Source organism: Sander vitreus, chromosome 7, assembly GCF_031162955.1.
Source record: "Sander vitreus isolate 19-12246 chromosome 7, sanVit1, whole genome shotgun sequence".
In the NCBI taxonomy this organism is placed as follows: Eukaryota; Metazoa; Chordata; class Actinopteri; order Perciformes; family Percidae; genus Sander; species Sander vitreus.
In genome coordinates, this window is record NC_135861.1 from 22,342,917 (window position 1) to 22,364,668 (window position 21,752).

At 40.7% G+C, this 21,752-nt stretch overlaps 2 protein-coding genes across 6 annotated transcripts; both read right to left on the minus strand.

Moving 5' to 3' along the window:
• Positions 1-256: 256 nt before the first annotated feature.
• mtg2 (mitochondrial ribosome-associated GTPase 2) lies at positions 257-3,596 on the minus strand. The gene is made up of 6 exons (XM_078255398.1): positions 3,055-3,596; positions 2,314-2,461; positions 1,501-1,616; positions 1,158-1,376; positions 924-1,062; positions 257-765 (listed from the first exon to the last, which is right to left on the minus strand). The coding sequence occupies exons 1-6, from the start codon at positions 3,295-3,297 to the stop codon at positions 371-373; spliced, it is 1,260 nt and encodes a 419-aa protein (XP_078111524.1). The 5' UTR covers positions 3,298-3,596; the 3' UTR covers positions 257-370.
• Positions 3,597-3,984: 388 nt separating this feature from the next.
• On the minus strand, positions 3,985-21,740 carry lsm14b (LSM family member 14B). Of its 5 annotated transcripts, none has more exons than XM_078255404.1 (11): positions 18,340-18,431; positions 18,088-18,240; positions 12,113-12,189; positions 11,929-12,013; positions 11,441-11,573; positions 10,740-10,994; positions 9,497-9,661; positions 7,392-7,484; positions 7,123-7,248; positions 6,898-7,025; positions 3,985-6,078 (listed from the first exon to the last, which is right to left on the minus strand). In XM_078255404.1, the coding sequence occupies exons 2-11, from the start codon at positions 18,232-18,234 to the stop codon at positions 6,052-6,054; spliced, it is 1,236 nt and encodes a 411-aa protein (XP_078111530.1). In that variant the 5' UTR covers positions 18,235-18,240; positions 18,340-18,431; the 3' UTR covers positions 3,985-6,051. The 5 variants fall into 5 exon arrangements, with proteins under 5 accessions (XP_078111530.1, XP_078111529.1, XP_078111527.1 ...); XM_078255403.1 differs by lacking the exons at positions 18,088-18,240; positions 18,340-18,431 and adding exons at positions 8,009-8,110; positions 12,949-13,055; XM_078255401.1 differs by lacking the exons at positions 3,985-6,078; positions 6,898-7,025; positions 7,123-7,248; ... (3 more) ...; positions 11,441-11,573; positions 11,929-12,013 and adding exons at positions 19,451-19,606; positions 19,720-19,803; positions 20,006-20,200; ... (1 more) ...; positions 20,566-20,729; positions 20,846-21,740 and having other exon boundaries at positions 12,110-12,189; positions 18,340-18,460.
• Positions 21,741-21,752: the final 12 nt, after the last annotated feature.

A 21,752-nucleotide genomic window follows, 5' to 3' on the forward strand; every position in this document is an offset into this window, starting at 1 on the left:
CTCAAAATAACCTTAATGCGCAAAAATGTCCTATACACTGATTTCTTTTATGATTTGTCTTAACATTCTTCACCCTAAAAAAGGCATTTAATTCTAACATTAAAAGTGTACCGTCTTTTAACATAAATACTGTATATGTAATATGTTACCTTTATTGTGTAGCATGAAGCTGTATTAAAGGTTTCAAGAAATCTCAAATATTTTCAGTGTATTGAGCAATATGCTGCAAGTCATTAATAAAATAACACACATTGAATTTTGTTTTGTTTATATATTTATTAAGCAATTTAAATACATTCTATATCTTCCAATATAAATATATACAGTATATCTTAAAAAATATCAGTAGAGCAAGAGGAAATTGTTTCCACTACCACCTAGTTGGTTTGCCTTCCCCACTCCCTTCTCCTTTGAGGTATCCGTCATAAAGCTCTCTGAGGTGGAGGATGAGCTCCTCTGTGTTCTGTCCCGTGAGAGCCGACACGGGGATGACACGTTGGGTGACGTGGCTCTGTAGAGTCTCTAGCTTCTCCCGGGCCTCAGGTAGATCCATTTTGTTGGCTATGATGGCCTGAGGCCGCCGGGATAGACCAGGCTCATACTGGTCCAGTTCATAACGCAAGTGCTTGAGCTGGGTCCAGGGCTCCGGAGTTGACAGATCCAGAACATAGAGGAGGAAACGGCAGCGCTCTATGTGTCGCAGAAAAGAGATGCCAAGGCCTCGATTGAGATGGGCTCCTCGAATGATGCCTGGGATGTCAGCAACTACACAGAGCAAGGGTAAAAGTGGAACATATATATTATACCGAAAAAAGCTGCAAATTATACAGAGCGAGGTCATATAAAAACTTGATTATACCATGGTCAAATAATGAATAATAATAACTCTATAATATATTAATTATTTGCTTAAAATCAACTACCTGCAACTTGCTCATGATCCCTGTAATTGACAATTCCTACATGTGGGTTGAGTGTTGTAAAGGGGTAAGCAGCCACAGCAGGCCTGGCATTGGAGATGGCTCTCAACAATGATGATTTCCCAGCATTAGGAAAGCCCACCTAATGGGATAGTAAAAACAAATCAGTTGATTACATTTGTGGTGTTGAAAAGCAATTTGCTAATGTTATTTCAAACATAGGCGGCATTTTCTCACCAGTCCAGCATGGGCCATGGTACGGAGCTCTAGCTGAAGGACCCTTTCCTGGCCCGTCATTCCTGGGGTTGCAGTCATTGGGGCACGGTTCTCATTGGACAGAAAGAAGCGATTCCCCTTGCCACCAGCCCCTCCAAATACAGCCAGATACTCCTGGCCGTGCTCAGAAAGGTCCACTACTGTCTGCCCCTGTTCCTTCACCACAGTGCCTAATGGTACCTTTTATGAATAGAAAAAAAAGCAAGGTAAGGGTTTATGGTACAAACGTGACAAAAAAAAAAATATATCATAGATTATATTTTGCTAGATTGCATGTAATTTATGATCAAATGCACGGACTCACAGAGATATAGCTTGGGCTGCCATTCCTGCCATAACAGTTCTTGCTGCCCCCTGATTGCCCGTCCTCTCCCTTGTAAACCGGAACTACTTGCGCCAATGATTTGACAAACTTGTCCGCTGAAAGCACACAAATAAGGAATTAATAATGGAAGCACATTTTAGCATGATACTGAATAACATGGCAAAGGAAGCGCCTAATTGTTTTTGATTCTCGACTAATCTAATCACATTCCTGCCTGAAAGGGGGCAGTCTGAAATTATAACATAGTTAATATATGGTGTCTAAAGTAGGGATGGACCGATTATCGGCCTTGGCCGATTATTGGTCCCTTTTTTGGCAGTTTGCTGTATCAGCATTTTATTTGCCTGATAACCGATAAAGTTATATAATTAAAAAGTGTGCTACTTTGGCTCCGCTACAGCTCTGTGTCTGTCCCTCCACTTCGGTTTCACTCACCACTGAGTCTGACTTAATGTCCCGCCCACAACACTATCTGACTATGTGTTTATATTGCTGAAAGTGTCTAATTTATTTAATAATTGCTTAAAGCATTTAAACAAAGTTTTCTGTTGGAGTTTGTAACATTCCAAAATCTTAATTTTGATTTAAAGATTAAAATTTTCACTGTAAATGCATATTGGTTCCAAATATCGGTTATTGGTTTCATTAACTATTAAAAATAGGTATCGGTCTTGAAAAAACAGTATTGGTCGATCCCTAGTCTAAAGGCAAGAGAGGACAATTGTAGAATATACATGGCAAACAGTCTCGTGTAAGTACACATTCCTTAAACCAGACGGACACCCAACTTACCCTTGATAATGATGCTTCCTCCATCACCTCCATTCCCTCCATCTGGTCCACCCCACTCTTTTCGCGGCTCACTGTGAAAGCTGCTGGCTCCTTTACCGCCTGACCCAGCCACCAACTTCACACGGCGATGGTCCACAAAGTGACGGGTCTATGGGCCAAATAAAGAAACACATAAAACAGTTGTCTAATCCACACTGTGAGTCATCAACAACACAATACTAGGATGGATTACACAAAAACAAATACATAATAAAATAACAAGGGCTGTAGGCTACTGCTAAAAGCTGTGTTTAATTTAAAAAAAATAAAAATTAATTAATAAAATTAATTTTACAGTGGAACAATCTTATGAGAAATTAATATATAGCCTAATATAACAATGTCAGAAATACCCCTAGGGAGACGTTTTTGGGCATCCCTTGATGAAGAATTGACGTGTGATGTGATTTTTGTAGATTTAAAAAAGAAACTATTATCTGTTTAAATATTATGTATGCACGTTAGGCGTTTTACAAGGAGACAGACTATGATCCAAATATAGGAATATATTTGTCTTTGTTTTGAAGGCAACTTGGGCTTTTACTGGACTGACTCTCTTTATGTAACGTTACTTTTTAATTATCTCTATTCATACGACTTGTAGCCTATAGATCAGTGAAAAAACACTAGGTTGGGAAAGTGTTATAACCATAGACATAATATAGATATGTCTATGGTTATAACTGTAAGGTTGCACTTTACCAGCTTCTTTTCAGACAGCTCTCTCTTCTTCGGGTTTCCTCGGACTTTGGCGCACAGCGTACAGGAGGTGCTGATATCTCGGATACCACCGGTGACTTTCGGTCTCCACGCTGCTGATACTGGAGAACTGTGACTGAACAAGCTCACCTCGTTTCTTCTGACCTCTTGTCCTAATATGTATCCTAAAATTATGTCCGGAGAAAGCCACCGAGGCCTTTTAAATCTCGACAATGTCGCCAACATTGTGACGTTCAACAGACAGTTAACGTTATTTATTCTGAAGTAACGTTAGCGTTAACGTTAATGTTAGTCAACGACGGTTTGACAAAGTCACCGACCGTAACAATTACTAGTAACAAGCAAATATTCTCTCGGGCAAATAACTGACAGCTGCTACAGTTCTGTTAGTTCCGATGGACATCATTTGTTTTATAATGTTAAGGCATGTCCAGTAACACAACTACCAGTGATAGAGAAAGACTCTGACAACTACTACTGCCTGCATACATGCAGCCATGGATAATGCAGCCCTGTGAACTACGGAACCCATGAAGGGACAGTTTGTATATGCGATTTTTAATTACGGTATCACTGCGATTTGGGCCTCTACCGCCATCAAACGTGCTGGAGTGTTACGGTACATTTAGGGGCAGCAGAAAAAAAAGAAGTTGTGAATGAGATGCCATGAAAAGCTCCATAATTTAACGTTCTGAGCTGAGATAAGACCTGCCAACCTTTTTAATGCAGTCTCAAAAAATATTGTAATTCATTGACCCATGTCTGTAATACTTATACTATAAAATACTATATAATATAATTGTCTCAGCTGGGCAGAAAAAGTTAATAAAAAACTTTGTTTTGTATCATGATGTGTGACTTCTGACATTTCCTTAATAAATCCACAAAATGCAGACATACAAAAGGTGAATGTTAGTTTATTTTTTATATAACAAACAGTAACAAAAGACAGCAGAAAAGATCAGGTAATGCAGACTTAGTAGATAACATTCATATTTGGATTATGCAGACCAAACTTAACTCTCTCTCACTCATTTTTCTCTCACTCATTTTTTCTCTCTCTCTCACACACACACACACACACACACACACACACACACACACACACACACACACACACACACACACACACACACACTCACACAACTAGAAAATACTTGCCATACATGTTCAGCTCACAGTAAAATGAAACACTGATACAAATTCAATGTAGTATAGAGAAGCCTGTGATTGTCACTGTTGAGTGGCACATAGTTATTTAGCTGTTTGACAGCCAGTATTCTCCCATTTTTGATTAACCCTGCAACTTTTGTGTTATTTTACCCCTCTGAGATAAGTTGAGTGAATATACTGCAAAGCTGGACCCTCACCCTCACACTAATAATCCACATTACTGCTCAAACTGTAAGAAACAGTGATCAGTGAAATGACCAGAGGTGTTGTCTGCCTTCTTTTAAATAAACAAATCAATAAACAACTTAATATAGGCCTACTGAATGCCCATTTTGTAATCACACAAGGGTAGATAAAAATGAACCTTCTATACCCTTTGTCTTATTTTTAACATTATTTTGTATATCTAATACAATGAATGATGATAAACATTTTCACTGAAAAAATGTTTTTGAAGTAGTAAGCTTTATGTTTATAATGAAATGCTTTACGTAATGTGTCTATAAGTCACACAAATACAGAAAATAATTGTCCTAAATATGACATGTCAGTTAAAACCTGCAATATTACATTGAATAACATTAGACAAACCAGCCCTAGTCTTTGCCATCATTGTATGTCAACCAACTACTATACTAAATAATGATATAGTGTAAGCTCACCATATGAACCAACCCTTAACATGACTGACTGAGTGTATTGCACTTATTGAAGTAGAGGTGCAGGACACACTACCGTTCTATTCATGTGTTACTTTGGCTTTTTGAGGATCATTCGTTAAAAACAGCCTGGATTGCACTACAATCCAAAATATCAGACAATACATACACTGTCACTGCAAAATAAAGTGCAGACAAAGTGGCAATTTGATTTTACAGTATATAAAATCATTACTGATTGGCATCAGAGTAGTGTGACCCCTCCTAACTCTTCACAATAACATATGTCTGTGTAGAGCAATGCCACCGAAAATATATGCCAAAAATACTACCACGATGTATGATTATCATGGACAGTGATACACGCTGTTAAGTCTGGATAAGTCAGCTAACTATTGTGTCTATTACCTCAGAAAGACATACGCAAAGAGTGAAACACATCATGTTAGACCACACAGCAACACATCACAGTTTGACTAACACATACAACCTCCTGATCAAGTCAGGTTTAAGGATCAACTTTTTCACCTTCATGAAATTAATTTACCTTATTTTGAACAGCATCTCAACTAGGAATTAGAGCAAGAGCTGGACCTAGTCTGTTAGATAAATATCAAGGAACATTTCCTTCAGGGCTAATTTGCTTTTTAAAGTCTCAGTCTCTCAATCCACGGGCCCACTCTGTGCACCACAAAAAAAGAATAAAAACAGAGGCTTGTAAAATAAAATAAACATTTAAAGCAGGGGATGGGATACAGACAAGTGAAAGGCATAGACGGAGAAGAAAGAGGAGGAAATAGGCAACTTGCTGAGGCTCATCAAATGACTACTGCTCCTTTTTAGTACCCTATTTAATCCATATGGAAGGTTTACATTAACTGCCTCATTTCTACAAACACCCTGTGTTTCCGTTGGGTGGCCAGTAGCACTCCACACCTTCAGCTACAAGCTACAACCCTGCAGCGAGCAAAACAGACAAGGGAAGCACCACACTTTAATACATTATGTATTCTTAGCTAGAATGATGATTAATGAGAGGATAATAAATCTGAGGCAGCCAGGTCTTCTAATCCACAGCTGAGCCAGCGCGTCACTGCTGAACCGTTTCTTTTTTTATTTTCTTCCAACAGTACAACAATGTTGTCCCTTATTGCTGATAATTTCCATACTGGCCCTGTAATGTAAAATGATTTACACTAAGAGATTAGATTGCATTTCATACATTGTGTTGTTCACTTTTTCTTTGCTTTTTTGTTACCCAGACAGACAAAAAAGAATATTTTAAAGCTACCCCATTATTCCTACAGGCATCAGCTTTCCTGATGTTTTTTAGTTAATCCTGTAATAGTTAAATTTGAAAATGAAAAAGAAACAAAGGTTAATATAATAGAAATATAATAATATGATTTATTACAAATAACGGGTTTGAGGGCTAGGTGACTCTAAGTCTGCTTGGGTTGGTGCTCTATACATCGTACTACATCATCATACATCTTAATTTGACAAATCAGAGATTAGCAGCATTAGAAAAATATCAAGCATGGTATGAAGCATCGGTTGTGGCAAACAAAGGATGAAAAAAAAAAAATTAGACAAAGGTCTGCACACTGTAGCTCCCTTAAAAGCAATCTATTGGAACATCTACAAGTGACCTTTTGAGCTAATGCTCTTCTTCGGAACTTCAATTGCAGATGTGCCAATAAATTGCACTTAAGGGAGCTACAGCGTGCAGACCTTTAGGTTTTTATTGTCTTCTACTGGTGCAGCACCTGCCTTCAACGGTATTTGGATGCATTGTAAGGAATAGATTAAAGGCAGATTATTTGTTATTGTTTTCTATTTTAATACTTATTTATAAATTGACCGGCAAATTCCATCCAAAATAAGCATTTAATAGGGATAATATACATATTTCCTACAGGTAAATGGGTATTAGTCAGTGTTGCAAAGCCAGTTTCAGAGATTCTGAGAAATCTGATCTAATTTGATGTACCTGTTCGTAGGCATAGGGCCTCTGCGTCTGCGCTCCAGGGCCTCCCTGGGAGGAGCGGTAGGAGCCATACTGTTGGCTTTGACCCTGCTGGTACTGAGAATACTGGGAGGATCCACCCTGGCCAGGACCTGTAGCAAAGGGGTTACATTCAATACATGTATTAATTACTTTTGGGTGTGTGTTTATGCTTGTGTGACAACAGGTTGTTTGGTTGGTTGTTCTAACCGTATCCCTGTGGCTGTCCGCTGTAGCCTTGTTGAGAGGAGTACTGTTGCTGGCTGAAGGGCTGCTGCTGGCCAGAGCCCTGCTGATACTGCACCTGCTGTTGACTGTACTGAGAGTTACCTGAAGCTATATAAACACACAGGTACATATCAGCTATTAATCATATGAGGTAGTACTACTATAGTTTTGGTTGGACACATTTAGACAAACGGTGCAGGACAATATATCTAAAACACATGGTTGGAAATGACAAAATGTATAACGGTTACCTCCTTCATAGTAATGCTGTGAAGACTCATCAAAGGATCTGTCGTAGCCTTGCTCACCATATGAAGACTGTTGATACGTGTACTCTCCGTGACCTGTAGAGAACACTGTTCAACATGTGCAACTCCTCTGCAAAAGCAATACCCACTTACATACAGAAGAGAAATTATTATTCACAGTTTGAAGCCAAAATATTAATAATACATGTGCAACGACTAAATTACAAGCACAGACAACATTTTCAAAGCTTCTCGCTTCAATTTTATGCACAAAGAAACACGCTGGAAGAAGTCTGCGCTCTCTCCTCAACACACTGCTATGGCACTCTCTGAAATCTGAAATTTCGGCACACCAAAGGGGACAGTATGGACACAGACACAAAGGGTCGAAAACAGAATTGAGACCAATGTCAGTCTTTTGCCATTTTTTTCTCCAATACTCTTCCTCTCCCACAGTAAGGGAAAAAGACAATGACTGGGAGGACAAGCAGAAACTTCAGCACTGCAGTTAATCTGGCTCAGGCCAGTGGGATAGTGCTAAAAAGAAATTGCATGACCTATAATGTGGCATTGTGTGTTTGAGAGCTGTGTGTATGAAGTTTATGGATGTGCACGATTACCATCAGGGTAATATTGCCGGTTTATGGGCTCGCTGGAGCTCTGAGTGTGTCCATACTGCTCTCCGTAGAACTCGTCTTGTCCCATGTACTGCTGTGCAGATCCTGCAAGACAGGCGACACCACGATTTGTTAAACAGTTGCTTGGAACAATTGGTCGCTGAGTTGGAGACTAAAGGGGCTGTGCCAAGACACTTGGGCAATTTAGGCAGCCTGAAGGTGTGTGTGTGCATATGTGTGAATTAAGAACAATGAAAGACAAAAATTAAAGATTATAAAAGACGATTATTATAGACAGCTTTTTTGGAAGTCGTCATTTAGTTATGAGGATGTTATGAATAGTAATGAGTAGAGAGAACGAATATGCCAATTATAATTTTCTTTATAACTTATGTTCTGTATTTCACTGGTGCTGATTTTCTGTGGGTTGAAATAATAATATGAAGGATGCTATTTTGGGCCAACCCAAATTTTGGAGACACTAATTAAAGTGGAGCAATTATAATGAATAATTCCATGACGAATTAGAGGAGATATAATTTTAGAGGAGAAAAAGGATTACAGAGAGCCAGTTATCAGGAAGAATCTGATCTCTGCTTGGTAGTGGTGTGCAGAAACTCCAGATTCCACTTCTTCCCTTTCCCTTTCAACTTTATTTAACAAACTCAGAAAACCAACAGAAAAAAAATGCATTGAAAAGCCAGTCACATTCTAATCTCCTTTACACACCACAATTGGCCCAAAACTTTCCAAATACAGAGATGAGCTGTAGCATAAAAAATCATTTGAACTTCTGCAGAAATAGCAAAACAATTTCATAGCAACATATCTGATAATTCCCAATATGACCACGGTTGACAGAAGAGCCCTAGCAACACCACTGGACCAATCAGCGAGTAGCTGGTGAGCGAGCAGCTTAACTATGGACACAGCAATTCCATAACAAAGTTCTATCTGGAAATACTTCACCCAGTCATGCAAGGATAATAGTGTACCAGGGTGAATGAGGACATACAATCATGGCCTGTTTCCCAGGAAACAGTATCCCATCCTTTTTATATATCTGTTACTACGTGCCTAGTCTAAACACTTCCAAAAACATAACAGGACAGGATCGAGCTATTATTAGGCACATGCTGACACAGCACAAGTTAAGTGATTTACAGAGACAGGAACCTAATGTGACACAAGTGATACATCTCTAGACTGTTCCTTAAAGTTACAGGAAGGCAACTGGGATAGGCAAATTTGCAGACCTTCAATATCACATCTTTGAATTCGAAAACGAATACCATGCACGCACTAATACTTCCTCAACAGACTTAGCATTTCCATCAATCTGGAAACTGTGAGACTTGCATCCAAAGCCACACTTAATGAAAACCTATTGACAATTTCAATCCAAACTGTAGTCACACATCCATTTATGTACTCAAACACCAACAAACCCATTGCCACACCAACCTGGCATGAAGAAGTCTCACCACCTACCTTGCTGTGAGGAGCGGTAGGATCCCATGGGTCTCTGAGACATCAGACTGTTTCCTTGACTGCCCTGACCCATCATGCCCATGGCCTGCTGTCCCTGATAGTGTTGGCCCCCAGCCTGGGCTGAGGAGTAGTGTGGAGTGGCTGACTGTTGGTGCATCATGGAGACTGAAAAGGAGGTGTGATTATGGGGGAGGGGGGAGATCTTATACATTAATATACACAGACACACTCTTTGCACATACCAGCATTAGCATTCAATGGCATACAAAGCATACTGAGAAGTGAAACTGGCAATCAGGGCACAGGGATAAGCCAAAAGGGGTCCATAGCAGTCAGGGGTCTCTTAAAGAAAAAATCTTTTAAGAGATGCTTTCAAGATGTTGCTCTGAAGTATAAATGCAAACAAAGCCAGTGAATTCAGTGCATAAACAGAGATATCCACACAGACATCCAAGGAGAGGAGGGCAGCATCTCAGGTCAGGAGTCAGAGATTAGGAGAGGTAAAGCCTGGAGCAGAAGAAAGAAGGGAGGACGCAGGAAACCTCTTTGATGAACTGAATGTGTTTGGTTATTTTGATGGTTACGTTACATAGGATGATAATTTACAGATTGATGAGTGCATATATGCATTTAAGCAAATTCTTTAAAGCTATAGTGCGTAGTTTTTGTCACCCCCATGAGGAATTCTAAGTAATGACAACAAAACTGTTGGCGCGTCCACATGATACAAGCCTTCCGCGCACCACCCCCACCCCTCCTCCACGCAGTTGCTAGTAGCCAAGGAAGACACGGAGGATTAAAAAAACATGCTGGACTCTTCAGAAGAGGTAATTATCTTCACTTGAGTTTCTGTGTGCGAAAGTCGCCAGACGACACAATCTTCTGAACATAGCCATACTGAGAAATACAGAGAGAGTTTTGTGGAGCTGATAGTCTCAATTAGCTTTGTAGCAACTCATTTGGCAATGGCTTGAATGTTACAGACGTTCATTATTAAAAAAAAAAGTTCATCATAAAATCATCCCACTGTTTTACCATATGGTTTCTATTTCATCAATCCCTTCCTCTAAGTGCCAAATCTTGAATCATACCTAAACAACTAAATAAAAACAAATGAGGCATCTTGCATCTTGAGAGTATAGTTTATGATAATGAAGTCCCGAATCCATGAGCCTGAAAGTATTCCTTTCCATAAAAATAGACCAAATATCCTGATGATTAGGCTCCTCTATACCTGGCTCACCTTGGTTGGATTGCATGTTGAGGTTGCTGCGGGAGGAGGAAGAGGAAGATGAGGATGTGGAGGAAGATGAGGAGGAAGAGCCATAGCCAGGCCCAGGGCCCTGGATCATGCTGCCCTGGGAGGCGGACGCAGCGTGGCTGTAGCCGGAGGCTGGGGCCGAGCTACCGTAGCCGCTGGCTGGCAGGCTGAGGGATGCGGAGGGAATCGCCGACTGCACCTGACCAGACTGCTGCTGCATGGGGACATGGCTGGGGCCTGACGACACACACGCACAGTCAGAGCAGCCAGCACACGTTCCCATGTGGTGCCATGTCATGTTAATCATGGGTCCACATTCAGTTCATCTTTACTGGAAGCTTACATGGTTGTACAAGGAGTGTTAATGATATGTGTGAAATGAATTAGAAACATAAAGAAGAAAAAAAATCGCTATTGCCACAGATAAATCTGACTATTAGCTGAACATAAGATCATCAGATACTTGCAGGCAATAAAGATGAGAGACAATCGGACAAACAAGACATGGTATTGGATCTGCAGACAAACATGCAGCAAAGTTAGGACCAGAGGGGGACTCGAGACAGGGGACGGACAACAAGATGGAGCTGTATGTGTGCACACCATGCACGTCTGGGTTTGTGTGGAAAATAAATTCCACGTTGGCTAGAATTAGTCTGTAAAATGCACATTTGTGATCTCACCATTGCTCATTTGGCTCTGCATCAATGATGCGGGGGGCAGTCCTTGTGCCATGTTGTCATTGAGGTTGCTTGGAGTGTGTCCCCCACTTTGACTCATTCCTCCAGGAGCCATGGACATGTTGGAAGTGGGAGGCTGGAAGTGAAAAACATAGTTGATCAATTAAAACAGCAGTTTAGAGAATATGCATCCTGATTGCTGTCCTCCATTTCCTGATGTCCGGATTTTATATTGACTCCTATATTGTCTGCTAAATGGTAATATTTTTGTTTGCATTATAGATTTACCAGTGGACAAATTATGTGAAAAGTGGATGTTTTGTCTACTCAAAGACTTTGTTCTGGATTTGTTATGAGTATTTACTAAATGAGAAAAGGTGAGGATGGCAGCAGCAAAATTAATCTGATGAAGATGGGGAATCTACTGTCAGCACTGTGGAGATAGGTCTGGCAATGCAAGATTACTTCCTGAAACCTCATGAGTGACTCACTGCAGGTAGTAGTGACTGCATGTTCTGATTTGAATCTGCTATCGTGGCCAAGTAAACAAGATTTCTGTGCAGGATCTGCTGATACCTGTAAAAAAAAAAAAAAAAAAATGAAACATAGCTTAATTTACTCACTTTTACCCTAATATCACACTCACAAAGCACCAGTTAGGAGTATAACACTTACTGTGTGCATTCAGCTGTCTTGCCTTTACTTTGGTAGTCCATTATACATTGTATTAAATGATGATTTTCATCCAGCATCTTTGGGAGACAGCAAAACAACTTCAGTTCACAGTATCTCAAGTCAAATGATACACTAAAATATGCCCTATTAAGGCATAGTAATGTCCTGGATTATCAGAACTTCAACCAATCAACAATGATCAATGAACATTTCTGGGTCAGGAGCCAAATGAAGCAGCAGCTTTTCAGTTTTTATTTTTTTAATTAATTTATTTATTTTTACCAGAAACCGTTCAGTTAAGGATAAAAACAGCAGCAGTCTGAGGAGTATATGGCTCAGGGTTCAGTTTCCCACCATCCTCCTGCCTTTCTCAGTGGATGCATATATATTTTTGCAACAAAACGGATGTCCATAACCACTTGAACCTGTCGGGATGCTGTCTGACAATAAACTGGCACCTATAGCCTAACTAACAAAAGCCCAGTTCAGGTGTTGCGCTTTTGAAATTCTTGGTAACAAATCACACAATCTAACGCTGATATATATTTAACATATAATAAAAAATATTCCTCATTCGTCAGGAAAAAAAAGCAGCGAGGTTAACAGCATCACACGGAAACAGCTCCATACAGTGATGAGCCTATAAAGCGGTTGCCTACATCACCGTCATTGGCTTTGTTTGGTTCGCATCTTCAATTGACTGTAACGTTACAATACCAGTTGCCATTTCTTCCGATATCCACCACAGGCTACTTTCTCTGCACTGGCGGCGGACCGCACACTCCCATCCTGACTAGAATAATCACAAGCGCCGCGACCCATCTCAGGATTTTTACCTTTTGAATCGTTTGCTGTGTTAACTCTCCTTTACTCCTTGGACGCACCGATGAAAATGCCACCGACATTTTGTCATATGGGAAATAAAAGCGCTTATTTTATTCTAACATTTATTATCTGGAGCGCAGCCCTCTATTTGGTTACATAGTTTGTCCATTACCAGGGAATGGGGGTATTGACAGTGACGTATATCTGTCATCAACGAAGGAAAAAAAGCAAACACTGGATTTCTCTCAATGTAATTTAACATACAATTTTGATGAACGTTATTTATGGTGTGCATGCAAAAAATGACACAGATAATAAACTGTTACGTGATAGGGGGAAATCCCTCTCCCTCAGTTTTTGGTATAACCCGGACTGTGAGTAGCCTACCACTTTCCCTCACTAGACGGAGTATCTCTGTCTGATTCATGAAAGCCAATCAGTCCACATTGTGCGCAAAAGCTCCGCCGAGCAATTGAGAAAAGTGGTTGCCAAAGTTGTTTTTTAACACCTTCAGAAAAATGTGAATACATCATGATACCACAGTCTCGTGCTTGTTAAAATATCGCCATGCACCTGACATCTGACGAGCTTTTCCCTCCCCAGGTTACTGTCAATCAGGGACGTCTGCAGTTCTCAGATCAAGCGATAGGCCGACTGTAGGCTACAACTGGACGTTTTTAATATGTTGGACAAAAACACCTGTTCCTTATTTAAAGACAAGGGAACCAATTAGACACCAATAGGCCTTAGCTACTGTCCCAGAATAAGGATCATCTATTATCAGTGGTGGAAGAAGTATTAAGATAATTTACTTAGGCTAACTGGGCCTACTATTACCAAATCAAATTAAAAATAGCCTACTACAAAAAAGTTATGCATTCAAAACCAAGCAGGCTAAATATCCATGGGCTCAGAAAAACTACCCTGTTTTCAGCTTTGTGATAATGCATTTCCCAGCAGATCCAGTTTTTAATAAACTTAGCACAAAAAGTAAGGAAATTTGTATTTGGTAGATTATTTCTCTGTGGTAACAATACTTTTTGGCAATAACTCTTATACCGTTGGAACGCCTGTTTAGTTCCCTTTCAAATGGTGCCCCATTTTTAAGGAACATGCATTTGTGGGATTAGCAGCAGCGCTGAGTATGTGGGTTGCGCCCATGAAAAATTTGCCAAATCTTCTCTGCCAATGCCAAACAGCTTATTCTGCCATTGACTCGTTTGGTGTTTGGTGGATTGGATGATTGAAGTTTGAAGAAACAAGACATATTGGCAATTTAACAATTTATTCATTTCACAAACAGGAACCTCAGTAGCGTGTGGAAGAACCATACACAGCCACAACAGCCTGGCACCTCCTTCTCTGTTATTGGCTGCAAACAGGACACTTTTGAAGCTGTGGTGGAGAAGAGGTCACTGAACAAACTGTTATCTATCATGGATAACCCCGACCACCCTCTCCACCCCACACTGGTCCAACAGAGGAGCACCTTCTCTAAGAGACTCCGACAGCTTCGATGTCGCACGGACCGCTACAAGAAATCATTCCTACCACAGGTAATTCAACTTTTTAACACTTCATCACTGAGTGTTAGATAAGACTCATAGACATCACAACTGCACTAAGTGCACCTTGCACAATATGTTTATCTACAGCTTTATGAATACTAGTTAAATATTGTAAATTTTTATTCCCAACTTGTATATATTTTAAATTATTTGTTCTTATATTCTATCCTATTATTATTTCATGTATATTGTATCCTATTATTTCACGTATATTCTGTATGTGTGCTGTGTGTCTGATATTTTGCTGCTGCAACACTGGAATTTCTGTGTCTGGTCACACACTGCTGTGGGATGGCATCCCATTCTTCAATCAACATTTGTCGCTAGTCAGCCAACGTGGTTGTGTTGGTCACTCTGGCACGAACAGCAGGAGTCCTGCCATGACTGCCCTTCACCGTCAGGCCCGTTTGCGCTGGTGTCGGCAACACATGCACTGGAACCTGAACATGTGGAGGAATGTTATGTTCAGTGATGAGTCCAGATTCTGCCTACGGCAGTTGGATCGTAGGGTCAAAGTGTGGAGAAGACGCGGACAATTCTATGTTGATTGCTGCACCGATAGAGTAACACCTTTTGGTGGAGGCAGTGTGATGGTGTGGGGCGGCATCTCCCTCACTGGAAAAACTAGGCTTGTCATCATTGGAGGCAATCTCAATGCAGAGCGATATAGAGATGAGATTCTGCAACCAGTGGCAATCCCCAGGGGCGCAACTACCCAGTGTCAGAGGGGTATGCAGCAACAATTTTGGCGCCCCCCCCCCCCGTGTGCCAGACATCATCATGTATGGGCTTTAACTAATAAAGGTTTATCTTTCAAACTATATCAGTGACGTTAACGGTCGCCTGGTTGCCCTTGGCAACCACATTGTGACAATTGGCAACCTAATCATCACCCCTGGTTGATGTGATTTGAGTGGTGAGTGGCTTTCTATCTCTGTCTGCAGTATTTCTACCCCCAAAAAGGACACAGTGAATAGGTTGGTCAACAGAACTTTAAACCATACTGGACATTTAGTTTTGTGTGGTCTAACGAATAGAACTCCTACCTGATGTCATCACTGGTCTCATCTCTACGTGATGCCATCGCTGACCTCATGTCTGTCTCATTCACTCCTTGCCTTTGTTCTTCTCCACTAAGACATATTGTCAAACAAACATTATGTAATAGATTTTTCATTAGTTTTTCCATATCAATAATATGAAGAAATGAATCTGTTGGTATCAAGTGGCTCCCCCTACACTTCCACCTAATGTTAGACCTACCTGTTGCCTTCCCCTGTCTTTCCTGATCCACCATCCTCACACCTGAATGAAATGAACTCACTGTTAAATATAGCAGCCTAAATTCAATTCTTAAATCAGCCTAGTGATGGCATCAGATAGGACAACTATTATGCAGTAAGGTTGTGCTGCTGTTGAAATTACGTTCACATTTTGGATTTTATATATATATATATATATATATATATATATATATATATATATATATATATATATATATTCCCCCCCCCCCTTCTTGTCATTTATTGTGCATGCTATCTTATACTTACCAGTTGCTATTTTTACCTTAATAAAATTGAGATGTCATGCATGGGATTGGTACCATAGGGTTTAATCAAAATCTAACTAACTATCAGCAACATTGGTTTGCATTAAGTTAGCAAACACGAGCCAGTCTGTTAACATGAATATTTGCAAGTCTCCAGTTATTGCATTAGTCGTTTTCCAGATTTTTATCATTTATTGTACATGCTACCTTATATTTAACAGTTTTCGGCTCAGCAACCTCGGTTTTGCATATTCTAAGCTAAACCCCCCCATTTGGCTGCTACATTCCCAGTGTTAGCAAACGCTAGCTAGTCTGTTAACATGAATATTTGCAAGCCTCCAAGCACAGACGTCACTTTAAAATCCTACCGGTTGCCTTTCACCATCCACTTAACTGTCACATCCCTTAACATGTCATCTCCTTTCCCCCTCTCTTTTTCGCCCCAACAGCTGTTTTGCTTTGTTCTTTTTCCATACTACTCTACTTCACTACTCGTACCTGCTCACGCCCCCCCTCCTAGGTCAACATTCTATGATGGAATCTTATGAGACAGGGCACCTACTCAGTTCTCTAAAATGTTATATAACATTAAGGAAATGCAGAAATGATTTAGAAACGCACAACAGCAGCCACATATAGGAAATACCATCGCTTTGACGCCCCACATGGTACTGCGCCCCTATGCGCCACATACCCACTTTTGCGCCACTGGCAATCCCATATCTCCACAGTCTGGGACCAAACTCTATCCTCCAAGATGACAATGCTCGAACCCCACAGGGCGGGGTTTATCAGAGACTACCTCCAGAATGTCAAAGTGGAGAGGATGGAATGGCCTGCCAGCAGTCCTGACCTCAACTCCATTGAACACTTGTAGGATCTGCTTGGGCGTCCTGTTCATGCCAGAGTGACCAACACAACCACGTTGACTGACTTGCGACAAATGCTGGTTGAAGAATGGGATGCCATCCCACAGCAGTGTGTGACCAGGCTCGTGACCTGCACAAGGAGGTGCCAGACTGTTATGGCTGTGTATGTTCTTCCACATGCTACTGAGGCTCCTGTTTGTGAAATGAATACATTGTTAAATTGCCAAGATGTCTTGTTGCTTCAAACTTCAATCATCCAATCCACTAAACTCGTCAATGGCAGAATAAGCTGTTCGGCTTTGGCAGAGAAGATTTGGCAAATTTTTCATGGGCGCAACCCACATACTCACGCTGCTGCTCATCCCACAAATGCATGTTCCTTTTAAAAAAAGGGGCACTATTTGAAAGGGAACTAAACAGGCTTTCCAACGGTGTAAGATTTATTGCCAAGAACACCACTGTATATTAGGATGGTCCAACCCAAGGTGTACATATTTAAAGCTCACTTGTGCACGTGACTTAACATGACAATATAATGGGATGTATTATCAGAGAGCATAAGAGAAGTGCACCAGCTATTTCCAGTTTATTTGCATTAGTCTCACTTGTTGCTTCAATATGACAGAACAAAGCAATGAGATTTAGCCTTTAAATACAATTAAGTTTAGTTCATTTTGTGTCAATATTCATAGTTTACATTTGTTGATGAAATAAATGTACTCCCAAGAGGCAAAGCAAGATACTTTATAACATGAAACCAATACACGTTTGGGAGTGAAATTCTTCCAAGTAGCAAAAAAACAAACTTAACACTCCCCATTTAATTGGGAAAGAAAAACAAAAAACAAAACACTCTTGGGTAAACAATCTGAGGGGAAAATGACTATGTCACACAGTAGACAATTTACTGAACCATGCATCCATATTCAAAATGGGGACAAATGACAAAAAGGCTATACAGAAAAATACAATCCTGGCAATATGGGGACAGGATAACATCCTCAGGGAGAAAAAGGAAAAAAAAAAAAAAAAAAGAAAAAGTCCTTCATACAGTGACAAAGCTGCTTTTTCCTGATATAATGGGTAAAAGTCCCATTTGTTACACCCAAGGAAGCCATCATTGGAGGATGGGGTTGCTTTAGCACCTTGTTATCAAACTCTGACCTTTACAGCCGTCCACTCCGAGTTCTGTAAGAAGATAGAGTGCCCCATCCTCTTTGTCCAGTGTAGCCACCTCTGAAGCCTTGGCCCCTCAGGAACCGTCCAGGGACCCCAAAAGTCTCCAGATTGCGCTTCCGCTCCTCCGCCCATGTTAGTCTGAAACCATTGGTTGACAAACAGAGGCACTAGCCTGTAGCTCTGCAAGCAGGAGAAACTAGGGTTTGAATATTGAGGATAAAAAGGCCACTTGTTTACCTGAACTTATTCTCAGATGAGATGTTGTCAAAGAAAGACTTTGCTTTGTCGTAGTAGCATTTTGGTCCAAAATGATCATCTGCAGTTGAGTGCATTTCTTTCTCTACCTTATGGTTTCCATCTGTAAAACAGAAATATGCACTGCACATAACCTGGAAGGAAGCGCTATAAAAGACCAAGCTGAAAGTGTTGAAAACAGATTCACTAGTTTTCAACTCATGCCCATCTATTCACAAACCACACACAGTAAGTGACTGTTCACCCAGAATCAAAAATACATATTTTCCTCATACCTACAGTGCCATTGAGCAATCTAGATCGTTTTGGTGCGAGTTTCCCAGTGTTGGAGCTATTGTCCGTAGAGATGTCTGTCTTTGGAACTATGGAACCGTATCACCGCATAAAAAGGAAGCATACTCATGGGCGAGAGGCTTGTGACTGTGCAAGATGTAAACATTAATGGCGTCCTGCTAGCTCAGGTGAGCCAGCCCAGCAGTATCAGTTAGCTACAGTTACAGCTCAGGCAGGGAGGACAAGCCTCTCGTCCATGAGTAGGAGCATAATCGAAAAAAGATTTGGAGGCGAACTGTCCCTTTAAAATGACATACTTCCGGCTTTTGAAGTTCCGGTTATTGCTGGTTTTAGGTTGTTTCCATTTAAATTGCAAGGACCTGTGCCAAAATGGAAAAATCTTTTAACATGTGTGGAAAAGAGAATTGTGTCCAAAGCTGCAAATATCAATTAATTGATTTGTTTTCAACTTTTACATTAATCACCAACTATTTTGTTGATCGGTTTGAGTCAATTATAACAAATCAGTGATTCCAGCTTCTTAGGTGAATATTTTCTTGTTTCTTCGCTTCTTGATGACAATAAACTAAAAATCTTTGAGTTGTGGACAACATTTGAGATCATTATCTTGGGCTATGGGAAACACCGATCGACATTTTCCACCATTTGACATTTTACAGACCAAACTACTAATCGATTAATCCAGAAAAATAATTGGACGGATTAATCAACAATGAAAATCAAATGTCGTTGCAGCCCTAATCAGCCCAATCATAAAATGCAGTGGTGCATTTGTGATCACTTGAGCAGATGTACCAACCTTTCATCCTGTCCTGCACCTCCCTCTCCAGCTCCTCCTTAATAAACTGTGCATTTGAGGAATCAAAATCAAAGTCTGTGTCAAACTTAAGGATGGCAGATGGAACATTAGCCACCATCAGCTGGCCTCTACTACGGTTCCTGCGCCTCCGAGCTCCTAAGATTTATTTTTATATTAAAAAAAAAAAAAAAAAAAGCATTGAATGTTAATAGGACATTGTCATTTGTATCCAGAAAAAGTTCACTTACAAAACTATGTTCCACAATTACCTTGTCTTCTTGGTGGTGACCTGTTTTCATAGTTCTGCTGCCGAGTTTCCCGCTGAGCAGTGGGCACACCTGGGCCTGACTTCACTTAAATGTAAAAAAAACCCAAAAGAAAACATTTACACTCACTCTTAAGACTGCAATTGCACCGATGGACATTTCCTGAACACCCTAAACAGAGTTCTAAAACATTTCAGGACTATTAAGCAATCCAAGCTATTCACTTTAGTTCAATTAGTGAAGACAGTATTTTATTTTGCCTTTCATCACTGCAATTATGTATGCTTACTGATGGCTCCAGTGCCCCTTCTGGTCTGGGAACTCTCTCCTCTGGGCCTCTGAGGCCTCCTTCTCTCCCATTGCCGCTCCTGCTCCCGGGATGGAGTCAAGCCTCCCCTCTGCCTAGATCTGTCCACGTGGAGGGTTTGAACAGCCTTTTCCACCATGGGTCCCCTTACAACATGTAAGCCTGGAAGAACAGGCCCTGCATAAGAAAACAAATCCAGTACTGTAGTATGCATACAACCTACTTAAAAGTATTTATCTTCACTAAGGATGTGGGTTTATGGTTAGTTTACTAGCAATACATTTGCTAGTGCCTTCACTGACTTACCAAAGCCAAAAGCTGCAGCATACTGTTGATTAAGTAGAGAGCTGGCAGCAAGCTGGTTGTAGGCGGGCATCCTTAAGGGGCTATATGGTCCGAGAGCTGAGTAGATGCCTGGAGAGCCTGAACTGGATGACTGAAAAAAAGAAGTAAAAACAATTTAACACACATTATCGGAGTCTTTATATAATTTGTCAACTTTTAGGTTATGTGGGGTGTGAGCCATGCAGTTCTTGTAAAACCTGTACTATTGCAGGATCCGGGGGTAGGCCGTGATAAGATCTTGGAGGTTCACACAATGTAATGTCCTTAATATCACTTCCCCGGAAAGTGATGTACTCATAGGTGTCATCTTTCGGTGGTGCTGGTCTGTCAGTGGGTCGTCCCTCCGTTCCAAAACACTTGACTAGTTGAGAGAAAATGTTGAAAGTGACGACATTCATGTTTAAAAAAAACTCAGCAAAATGCATGTCGTTCTTGAACATGCTGACAGGCTGTCAAGCATAGGCCCACGCCACTCACCTTTTGCCAACACTACTGTGGAGTTCACTTTATCAATTGTATACAAAATCCCCTCATAACGATTTTGGGCTTTTGAAAGTAACCCTATTTTACAGCCAATGTAGGGCTTTGGTGCACTCATAGCAGGAGAATATTCAGGACAATACCTTATACAAGAACTCAAGTGGCAGCATTCAAGCCATGGAGCGACCGGAAACAATTTATAGGCGTCCACTTGAAACCACGCCCATTGATTGAGGTTTAACGCACCTGGCAGTGAGACTATTAATTCACTGCCGGTCCTGTGCTTAACTTTTCGTTTATGACTCGTCTGATACTTAGCATTATTGCCATTTATGATTATTTGTAACATTTATTTGTGTGTTCTCTTTGAGTGTGTGTGTGTGTGTGTGTGTACTATTTTGTTCTGACAATTAATTATTAATTTAATTAATTATTTTTTATAACATTTCTCAAATGTGTAAGAAGTTGCAGCATATAACGTAGGCAACTCCTGTAGCGTCAAGAAGCCAAAACATAATGCTGGAAAGCAACTATGTAAACTGGTAATTCTTGATCTGCGCTGTTGAGTCGAGTTTCACATCCAGATAGGCTAACATCGCTGCTCTCTGTCTGTGAGCGCCCAGCCAGCTGCTGCGGCTGTCCTGGAAAAAATAGCAACAACGCAGCCATTTTGAGTCCTCTACGATAACGTCAAATTGATATAAAATGCTTCGGCACTGTGCATGAATCTGCAAAGACATGCTGTACATCACAGAAACTCTCTCAGAGAGTCCCCTCGATGTGATAAAGTCCCACCAGGGGCATCCCTTTGTGGTATCGTTGTTTTCCCGTGAAGCTGTCACACTGAGCTGGAACCTCCACACTGCAGCTCGCAACCATTTGTTCCAAGCTTTATTTTCTTCGA